Below are 10,138 nucleotides of genomic sequence, written 5' to 3' on the forward strand. Positions count from 1 at the left end.
CAGGACGTCGATGCTCTGGACTTGGAGATGCTGGCCCCCTACATCTCCATGGATGATGACTTCCAGCTCAACTCCAGTGAGCAGCTACCCAGGGCCTACCACAGACCTCCAGGGGCTGTCCCCCGGCCCCGTGCACGGAGCTTCCACGGCATGTCGCCCCCAACCCCTGAGCCCTCCCTGCTGCCCCGCTGGGGGAGTGACCCCCGGCTGAGCTGTTCCAGCCCCTCCAGAGGGGACCCCTCAGCATCCTCCCCCATGGCTGGGGCTCGGAAGAGGTGAGCCACAGTAGAGGTGGGATATAAAGAAGTGTAGAGGGAATTCCCTGGCGGTCCAGTGGTTAGGACTCCGCGCTTTGACTGCTGAGGGTGTGGGTTCAATCCCTGGTCGGGGAACTAAGATCCTGTAAGCAGTGGCGTGGCAAAAAAAAAAAAAAAAAAAAAAGAAGTGTAGAGAAGGTCCCTGACCCCATCTTTCTCCTGCCTCCTACTTCAGCCTCATTCCTCATTATTCCTCCTACCCTGACCTCTGCTCCAGCCAGGCCCGCAGTGTCCCCAGCACATGTCATGTTTGTTTCAAACTTTATGTCTTTGCCTAGGCTGTACCTTCCTTCTGGAGTGCCCTCCACTGTTCTCATTGTTTATCCATATCCCACCAGTCAACCACGGCCCTCTCCTTTAGAATGTTTCTATCTGGCCTAGTAACAATTTTTGTCAGAGTTCAGAGGACATTGCCACAGTGTCAGAGAAACTGTCTAGAACTAAGTTCCCTAACACCTTTGGATATCTGTTGAAAGCCATGGACCCTTCCCAAGAAGATTTACACGCACATATAGACACATGATCTCGCGTATAATTTCAGAGGATCCATGTCCCCCTTCCAAAGATGTTACACTACTAATACTCAAGTTTTTGCTCTCCAAATTGTAGGCATGTGCCCATTTAGTCTCCAGGGTGGTCTCGTTACTATCCTTATAAGGCTTTCATGGATACATCTCACTATTTTCCAAGGCTTTCAGTTTGGATCTGGATATACAGTGGGTGCCTAATAAAGATTTGTGAAGTGAGAGAGGGAGGAAATTAGTGAATATGGTAGTTGGATGGATGGATGGATGGATGGATGAGTGGGTGGCTGAGTGGGTGGATAGATAGGCGGACGAATGGAAGGATAGACGGATGGTAGTTGTATAGGTGGGTGGGTGGGTGGGTGATGGATCACTGGATAGATGAATGGGAAGATGGATTGGCAGATGGATGAATGGATGGATTGGTGGGTGTATGAGTAAAGGAATAAACAGGTGCTTGGGGGAGTGAATGAACGCTCATCACCTGCTCACACTGGTGCCCACACCTGCCCAGGTTTGCTGGGTTCTGAGATTCTTGCCTGTCTTCCTCCAGGGCCCTGGCCCAGAGCGCAGAGGACGAGGCAGAGGGGGTGGAGCTGCTGGGAGTGAGACCCCCCCAAACGGTCCCCCAGCCCAGAACCCGAAAACTTCCTGCTGCCTCCCCTCAGCCTGGTATGTGTGGGGATTCGTGGGATTCTCTGGCCCTCAGAACCCAGCAGGCTTAAACCTAGTTTTTATAGATGGAGAAACAAGAGATGGCAGGGTCAGCCATCCAGCTAGGGCTAGGACCTTGATCTGCTGGTTCAGGCAACAGGTATGGAAGGGCTTTGCAAATAGACGTAAGTTGGTGGTAGGTGCTAAGAAGAAAAAATAAGCAGGGTAAGGGGAGAAATGACAAGGGTGAATATCTCTAGGAATCTTCTCTGCTCCCACGGAACACTCCCTCCCAAACCTAGCACAGGTCTTGGCCTTGGATTATTAGTGTAGCTTTAAGAGTACAGACACTAGAGTCAGACTGACTTGGGCTCGAGTCCCAGGTCCGTCACTCAGTAACTGTGAGACCTTGGGTGGGTGACGTCACCACTCTCGGCCTCAGTCTCCTCGTCTGGGAAGTAGCAGATGGTTGCATTTCATAGGACTGGCATGAGACGTAACGAAATCAGGCCCTTAGCTGCTCCTTAGTGGGCTGTTGATAAATGGGCGTATAAACACCAACCAAACAAGAGCAGCACCTCGGGCTCCTCACTCTGAACAGGGCTGGTTTTTTTGTTTGTTTTGTTTTTTGCGGTACATGGACCTCTCACTGCTGTGGCCTCTCCCGTTGCGGAGCACAGGCTCCGGACGCGCAGGCTCAGAGGCCACGGCTCACGGGCCCAGCCGCTCCGCGGCACATGGGATCTTCCCGGACCAGGGCACGAACCCGTGTCCCCTGCATCGGCGGGCGGGCCCTCCACCACGGCGCCACCAGGGAAGCCCTGAACAGGGCTGTTGGAACATGAGAGTGTGGTTGGTAGTATCAACAGCTCTTATTTATTGAGTGCCCACCATGTGCCAGACGCTGACTGAACCAAGTGCCTTGCATGATTATTCAGTCCCTACAGCCACTCTTGAAATATTATTATTATTCATATTTACACACAAGAGGTTAAGCAACTGTATCAGTCAGAGACTGGACAGGAAACAGAACATGTTCAAATGGGGTGTTGAGGAGAATTTAGTAACAGGACTGTTGGCAAAGGTGTAGACATCACCCTGGGGCTAGCAACACCATCCCTAGCCTGAAGGCACAGGGCAGAGGGGTGGTCACTGGATCCTGGAGAGAGTAGGGTCCACCTTGTAAGAGCTGAAACCTTCCATGGAGGGACACAGCCAACCCAAGATGACCCAGCAGGGAAGCAGCTAGAAGATCAAATACCCCTTGTCTTCCTCCTCCCACCTGCTGGTATCTCCCATCACGTGAACCTCAAAGGAACACACCGAGCAAGGTTGCACATTGATGGAGTCCACACACACAGGTCAGCCTGCTGGGGCACTGAAGAAGGGGAGAACAAGGCTCTGGAGGGACCCACAGAGGACATCTGGGACAGTGACTCACCCTAATTCACACAGCCAATAAGCAGCCACTGAACACCACAGTGCCCGTAACCACTGCCCCATCCTGCCTCCTTGGATATGATGGTGATGATGATGGTGGCTTTGTCTGTGTCCCCTAGAGTTTCCTTCTGACAGGAGGACCAGCCCCAGGGAGCCAGCAGGATCCCAGCACCCACCTCCTAGAACTGAATGAGCCCCTGGGTGAGTAGCAACCTGGGTAGACAGAGAGGCTCTGGGTCCCCATCTCCTGTGGGAGGTGCCTTAGATGGCTGAGAGAGGGTGGGATGATTCTGAGGCTGGTGGGGGGTCTGTCTGTGCCTGGACATGACCATAGTGGAAACAGGCAGCCCCTCCCTCTTCTCAGGGACACTGTGGGAGGAAAGAGAGGCCCTGAGGGAGGCAGGGGCTGGCCAAAGCTGTCCCTTGAGGTGGAAGCTGAGCCCGGGCCTGAGTCTAGGTCTCCCGAAGCCTGTGTCTGATTGTCCCTTGGTCCTTCCCAGCTGTGTGGCTTTGGGAGATAGTTTCTGCTTCTGGAGTCTCGGTTTCCCCCTCCTTGTCAGTGGGGGCCTATTTTCCGTAAGGAAAAACCCCAACGAACTTTTTGGCCCACCCAATATAAGAGTTCATACTTTAAGGAGATGTTTTGAGGACTTGTGGATATGCTGCCCAGGAAGAGCTTAGCACGAGACCTGTTTCACAATAAATGTTCAAGAAATGTCGCCCTTAAGGTGATGCTGGTCCCAGACCACCCCACCCCCACAACCCTGCAGAGTATGAGACGAGCTGCTTTGTCTGTGTTGCTCTCATCATCTTGCAGCACAACTATGAACAGCCATAGCTCCACCTGAAACCTGCAGCACTGGCCATGAGGGAGCTTTCCAAAGCACGAATCTGACCCTGGCCTTCCTCTGCTCAAAGCTCTTCTATGCCTCCCTAGCGCCCTTCAGAGAAAGATCAAGCCCCTCATCTTGGACTCCAGTCTCTGCGGGGTCTGACTGTTGCCTCGTCTCAGACTGCACTCTGCTTCACACCCTCCGTTTCAGCCACAGTCACTATCCTTTAATTCATTCTTTCCTTCATGTGTGTAACAAATATTCACTAAACACACAGTAAGTGCCAGGCACTGTCCTAAGAGCTGAAGACAAAACTGGGAACAAAACACACGGAAACCCCTGCCCTCATAGAGCTGACATGCTAGTGAGGGAGACAGTCCAGAACAAAGAAACAAATGCAATAAAGAGTACACGTGATGAAAATAATGTGTGCAGAGGAAAAAGGAGTTCTGTGGTGGGGGGATTTCCATTTTAAACAGTATGATTAGGGGTGGTCTCACTGAGAAGGTGCCATTTGAACAAAGACCTTAAGGAGGTGAGGGAGTGAGTTGTGACAATTTCTGGGGGAACAGCATCCAAGGCAGAGGGAACAGCAAATGCAAAGGTCCTGAGGTGGGAGTGTATCTGTCTTCTATGGGGAAAAATCAGGCCAGTGTGGCTAAAGCACAGAGAAGAGAGGAGAGAAGCAGATTCCACAGGGCCACTGTGGGGCATTGTGAGGACTTTGAAGTCATCTTGCTTGAGGAGGCTGCCTCAGGGCCTTTGCATATGCTGATCCCTCTGCCTGGAATGCTTTTCCCTCCGTTCTTTGTCTAATTACCACATCCTTTAGATCTCAGATCAAATACGACTCCTCCCACAGAGCCTTCCCTCATTTCCCAAGCTATGGTTTGAAACACTCATCACAGTCCACGTTCGCATAGGAGTTTGTAACATTATTTGATTACTGTCTGTCTGCTCCTCACAGGGCAGGGGCCTGGCCTGTCTTGGTCATCATGCTTCACCGTGTGTGCAAGGCTGAGCACAGAGCAGGGCCTCAGTACATATTTGTAATTGAAGAGCTAACATTTATCTAGAGCTCATTCTGTGCCAAGCTTTGTGCTCAGTCTGTTACATACATGATCCAATTGACGTCCCTCACTGGAATGTCAGCCCCACGAGGGCAGGAAGTTTCATTTATCCTGTTCACTACTGTGTCTCCAGTGCCTGGCACAGAGTAGGTGCTCAACAAATATTTTTTGAATGAGTGAATTCTCATGAGTGAAGTAGGTCTAAGTATCCCTGTTTCCCAGATGACCACAGCTCACTGGGCGCTGTTCAAAGCGCTTTACATGGATTCACTCATTTACTCCTCACTGACAGCCCTGTGGGAGGCAGGGGAGGTATTGTTGTTAGCCCATTTTACAGATGAGGTAACTGAGGCACACAGAGGTAAAGTCACCTGTCCCAGTTCATACAGCAAGTAAATAGCAGAGCCTGGATTCAAACTCAGGTGGCATCTGGCTCCAGGCTTCTTAACATTAGGACGCCTGAGATTCAGAGAACAGCTCTTGCCCAAGATTTCACTCCTATTTGAATCCGGGCATGCCTGCCTCACCAGCGATGCTCTTAACTGTCTGAAGACGGGTTTGGGTGATTGGGTGGTAACTCCTCACTGGTTTACCTTCCATCTTCCCCCACAGGCCTGGGCCCCTCCCTGCTCTCTCTCTACCCGGACGAGGACACCGCCCAGCCCAGGAGCCACTTTCAGCCAGCGGCAGGCTTGGCCCAGGCCAACTGAGCCAGGTCCTCTTCCCACCTCCCTTCTCCCCCCACAAGAAAGGACGTCAATCATACTCCAAGCCGGCAGCCAATGCACAGGATGGAGGTGCCGGGAGAGGGGCTCCCTCTCTCCTCTCGGTGACCCCCGCCCGCCTCAGGCCTACCTCAGTCCCCACCCCTCTGCCCCACCCCCACTGTCTGGGGGTGCTCCGGGGTGGTCTCAGCTCAGTGACCTCTGGGAGGGGGTCCCTGGCCCCCTCCTGCTTCTCTCAGGACTTCCCTTGGGGTTCTCAGTACCGGTTACCTCATCCTTTTCTCCAATTCTCTTGGCTTTATTTTCGGTAATTAGGGGTGGGGGAGTTTGGGGCTCAGGTCTGCATTTCTGGGCTTGGGGGAGTATTGATAACCAGAAGCACCTTGTTTTCCATCCATCTTTCTTTCATTCTTATTTTTATTTTTGTTGCTTTCGTGATATGTTTTTCATCGCTACGAACTGCCTGGGGTCCACAAGAATGTGGGACTCTGATCTTCCCACCAACTCAGGTGTCAATGGGGACGGGAGGCCTCTGGGCCAGACCTCACCCCCGGCGACTCCTGATTGAGTGAGCCCTTAGCCTCCCAAGCGGCCATCCAGCTCTGCCCACCCCTCCGCTCTGGACTTCTGCTGGCTCCTGCCTGACCTGGACCCCGACTCCATAGGTGGTCTTCCTATCCCAGGTGTAGCTTCCGACCTCTGCTTCCAGACCATGCCACCTCCAACCCTCTGTGGTTCTAGACCACACAGCTTTCGACCTACTCTGGTTCTAGACTGTGCCACTCCCGGCCTTCTCTGGTTCTAGGCTGCACAACCCCCAACGTGGTCTGGTTTAGACCTTGCATCCTCCAAACGGCTGTGATTCCGGATCTCACCGTCCTCAGCTTTTTCTCCTTCTGGACCTCACAATCTCCAACTCTATCTTTCTACTTCACGCTCTCCAAAGTTGTCTGGTTCTAGGCCTCACAACTCCCTCAGGCCTAGGACCACCAGAACCCTCTGGTTCTAGAGCTCTCCCCACAGGTCTCCCTTGTTCTCAAAGGCGCATGCTCCCACTCCTGCTGATTCCAGCTCTTACAACCAGATTTCTTCTGATTTTGGAACCCCACATCCCCAAGCTTGGAATTGGTTCTAGTCTTCCTGATCTGTAATGCATTTCGTTCCAAATCTAGACTTTGTGATGTCTCAATCATTTTGATTCATGATGCCCAGCTCATCCCTTTTCAACTCTGCACTCGAGACTTGCTTCTCCCATCAAAAAGAAGTAAAATGGGTTTCATGTCTTGACCTTATGGGTTTCGTGTCTGGACCTTTCAGAACCAGACACAATGTTCCAGTTCTCTTTTGCTCTCGACCCCATCATCGCTACCACTGACTGGTCCTGGACTATACAACCTTTACACTTTGCAATTTCCAGGGCCCTCTGATTTCAGATCTGATGATCTCCCTTTCTTCTGGTTCTAGTAATGGGCTTCAAATGTCTTCTGATTCCAGACCTCGTCCTACAAATTTCCTTGGTTCTAGACCTCACAATCTCCAATTGCCCCTCATTCCACATCTTATGACTCCAAACTACCATGTATCTAGAACTCAGCCTTCAAACATCTTCTGATTCTAGACCTTACAGCTTTAAATTCCTGATTCTAGACCTTACAACTCCCAAATCCCTCTGGTCCTAGAACTTGGTCTTCAGACTTTTTCAAATTCTAGTCCTTACTCTGTATCTCTGGTTCTAGACCTCACAGCGTCCAAGTGCCTCTGATTTCAGATCCAAATTCTTCTGGCTCTAGAACTCAGCCTCCAAAGGCTTCTGATTTTAGAACCTGGACCTTGCCCTGTAGATTCCTCTAGTTCTGAATCGTAACACCTCTGACTCCCTCACTCCAGACCCCACCCTCCTAACTCTATTCTGGGCTTCCCGCCCAACTCAACTTGCTCTGATTACTACTCTCTGCCTTCAGTCTTCCCATCCCAGATCCCTACCCGCCAGGCCCTTGAGCTAATGGACTTCATGCTCAAGCCTCTCCATTCTCAGTCTCATATCCCTAAAAGTTCTCTGTCCTAGAACCCCCTCCCTCCCCACCTCAGCCCTCAGATATGTACTTACTATTACTTAACCCCAGGTATCTGGGGAACCTGGGGCTCCCTCATAATCCAGGTGACTTCCCCAGCCGCACAGGCACACGCACAGCCCTATCTGCATATCATGGGGTGGGGAGAGAGGCCAGGACTCCTCAGTACTCCACCACCTATGTGTCCCCGTCCCCTTCCCCCAACCTTCTGTCGACGATGGTGCTATTCTCGGTCTCCCACAGGAAAAGGCCTCCCTCTCTCAACCCAATTCACCCCCTTTATGGAAGGCACTTCTCACTGTTTTGTCAAGGGATGGCCTGTCCAGATCGGTGCTATGAGGGGAAGGGTCTGACCCCTCTCTCTCTCAGCGGGTGACCTAGGCCCTCTATGGAGGGAACTGTGTGGGCTGGGGGAGGGGAAGGGACTGGACCAGCCATGCTGGCTCTGAAACCCACTGATCTCTAAACCCCCATAAAGATCTCACCTTGGTAGGCACCAGAGCTCTGTGTGTTGACTCATCTGTGGGGTCGCTTCAGGGGGTGGGGGTGCACCGGCTGACTGGGTGTCCATGTCACTTTGTGATATAGGTCTATGTAACGTTGTGTGTCTGGTGATGTTTTCATTCTGTGTGGGTCATTGTGACATAATTCTGTGAACCTGTGTGTGGGGAGGGTTGTAATTCCTCCTACATGTGTTACTGTCTGGGTGAAATGGCTCAGCCTTATGTGTGTTCCTCATTACTGTGGATTTCTGTGTTCCTGAGTGTAGGAGGCATTGCGATTTTTTGTTTTGGTACCTGTGTGTTGTCTGTGTGGTGGTGTGATTCTAGATGCACGTATGGGACTGTGTGACAGTATAATTCTGTGTATTGTCTCTGTGACATGATCCTCTGTACTTGAGTGTGTGTGTGTGCGCGTGCACACGTGCCAAAGAGAGGTTTTGTGTCTACAGCTTCCTGTGTGGACGGGTGTGCCTGTTCTGTCATGTCACCCTTATAACCCCTCTCCTGTGTTCCACAAAGTAATCTTTTCAAAGGAAGAAAACCACTTTTAGGGACTCCCTGGTGGTCCAGTGATTAGGACTTGGCACTTTCACTGCCATTGCCCGGGTTCAATCCCTGCTTGGGGTGAACTAGGATCCCGCAAGCCACGCGGTGTGGCAATAAATAAATAAATAAATAAAAATTAAAAAAAAGAAAGCCACTTTTAAGCCTTCGCACTTGCTGTTCCCTCTGCCTTCAATGCCTTTCTCTCTTCTCCCCTCTCTTCACCTGATAATCTCCTACTCATACATTAGATCTCGGTTCAGACATCCCCTCCTCCAAGAAGTCTTCCCTGCCTACCTCAGCTGGGTGAGGTCCTCCCACAACCTCCTGAGAGCTGCCCGCCCCACCCCCCATCAGCTCTAGGTACTCTGTCCCACTTTGAGTACTTCGGAGTGGATATAAAAAGTACTTACACTGTGTCAGGCCCTCTGTCACTTTACTTATGTGATCTTATCAAACTCTCCTCTAATCCTATACAATAGGCAGTTATTATCCCCATTTTGCAGTGAATGAAACTGAGGTTCAAAGAGGATGATCACTTGCCCGAGGTCACACAGCAGGGAAGGGCTGTGCTGTACTCGAATCCAGGATCCAGGATTCAAATCCATTATGGCATTCTTCCCACACACACCAAAAAAAAAAAAAAATCTAACCCACAGCGTAGGCTCTGGAGCATACAGGAACAGTAGAGTAGCAATTAAGAGCACAGGAATTAGGTGGGACAGGTTCAAGTTCTGGCTCTGCCACTTTCTTATTGTATGACCTTGGGCAAATACGTTGACCTCTGCAAATCTCAGTGTCCTTATCTGTAAAATGGAGACGATACTAGTATTTACCTTCTCGGGTGATTGTTGGATGTGGTAGGGTCAGATTGCCAGGACAAGAAGTTTTGGGGGTGGGAGAGCTTGTGCTATCTCCAGGAGAGGAGCCAGAGCAGGGCCTTAAAGGATTTAGTGCTACAGTTCGGTATTGAGTAGCGGCTGTGGGTTTAGGAAGGATAGTCTGGAATGGTGTACCGTGAATGAAGACTGGGGATGGGAGTGGCATCTGGAGATGTTGCCTGAGGCTAAACTACTCAGGGTCTCTTAGGTCATCAGAAAAAGTCTGGGTTTTCTCCTAAGGGCACTGAGGAGCCATGGAAGGCTGGTGACTGGGGGGCGAGGAAGGAGAAAGGAGATGGTGCAACAAACTTCTAAGCCTAGCTCGGGACTAGGGGATCCAGGGCACCTTTAATTAATAACTTAGAAACACTGGCCCTTTCTGGTGTTGGTTTGAGAAACCGCCCATTTTTCAGAGAGGTAAGTGAGGCCCTAGAGAGGAAGGGAAGATTTCTTTGTTTAAGGTCACGCAGGTAGACTGACAGAAGGACTTGACCCCCGGCTCCGGTTCCGCGTTGGGCATGGTGGTGCCTCGCAGAAAAGCCACACCCACCAGCAGCATTCGCAACCCACCTACCA

The 10,138-nt window shown here is 51.3% G+C and overlaps 1 protein-coding gene across 1 annotated transcript in view; it reads left to right on the forward strand.

The window, feature by feature from the left end:
• The window catches only part of HIF3A (hypoxia inducible factor 3 subunit alpha), a 31,034-nt gene extending 22,905 nt beyond the window's left edge, over positions 1–8,129 (forward strand). The window contains 5 exon segments of the mRNA XM_029210163.1: positions 4–275; positions 1,395–1,452; positions 1,454–1,513; positions 3,055–3,136; positions 5,451–8,129. Of these exon segments, the coding sequence (XP_029065996.1) occupies positions 4–275; positions 1,395–1,452; positions 1,454–1,513; positions 3,055–3,136; positions 5,451–5,548 (570 nt within the window). The 3' untranslated portion in view covers positions 5,549–8,129.
• Positions 8,130–10,138: the final 2,009 nt, after the last annotated feature.

Source organism: Monodon monoceros, unplaced genomic scaffold, assembly GCF_005190385.1.
Source record: "Monodon monoceros isolate NGI ecotype Baffin Bay Population unplaced genomic scaffold, NGI_Narwhal_1 Super_Scaffold_10, whole genome shotgun sequence".
In the NCBI taxonomy this organism is placed as follows: Eukaryota; Metazoa; Chordata; class Mammalia; order Artiodactyla; family Monodontidae; genus Monodon; species Monodon monoceros.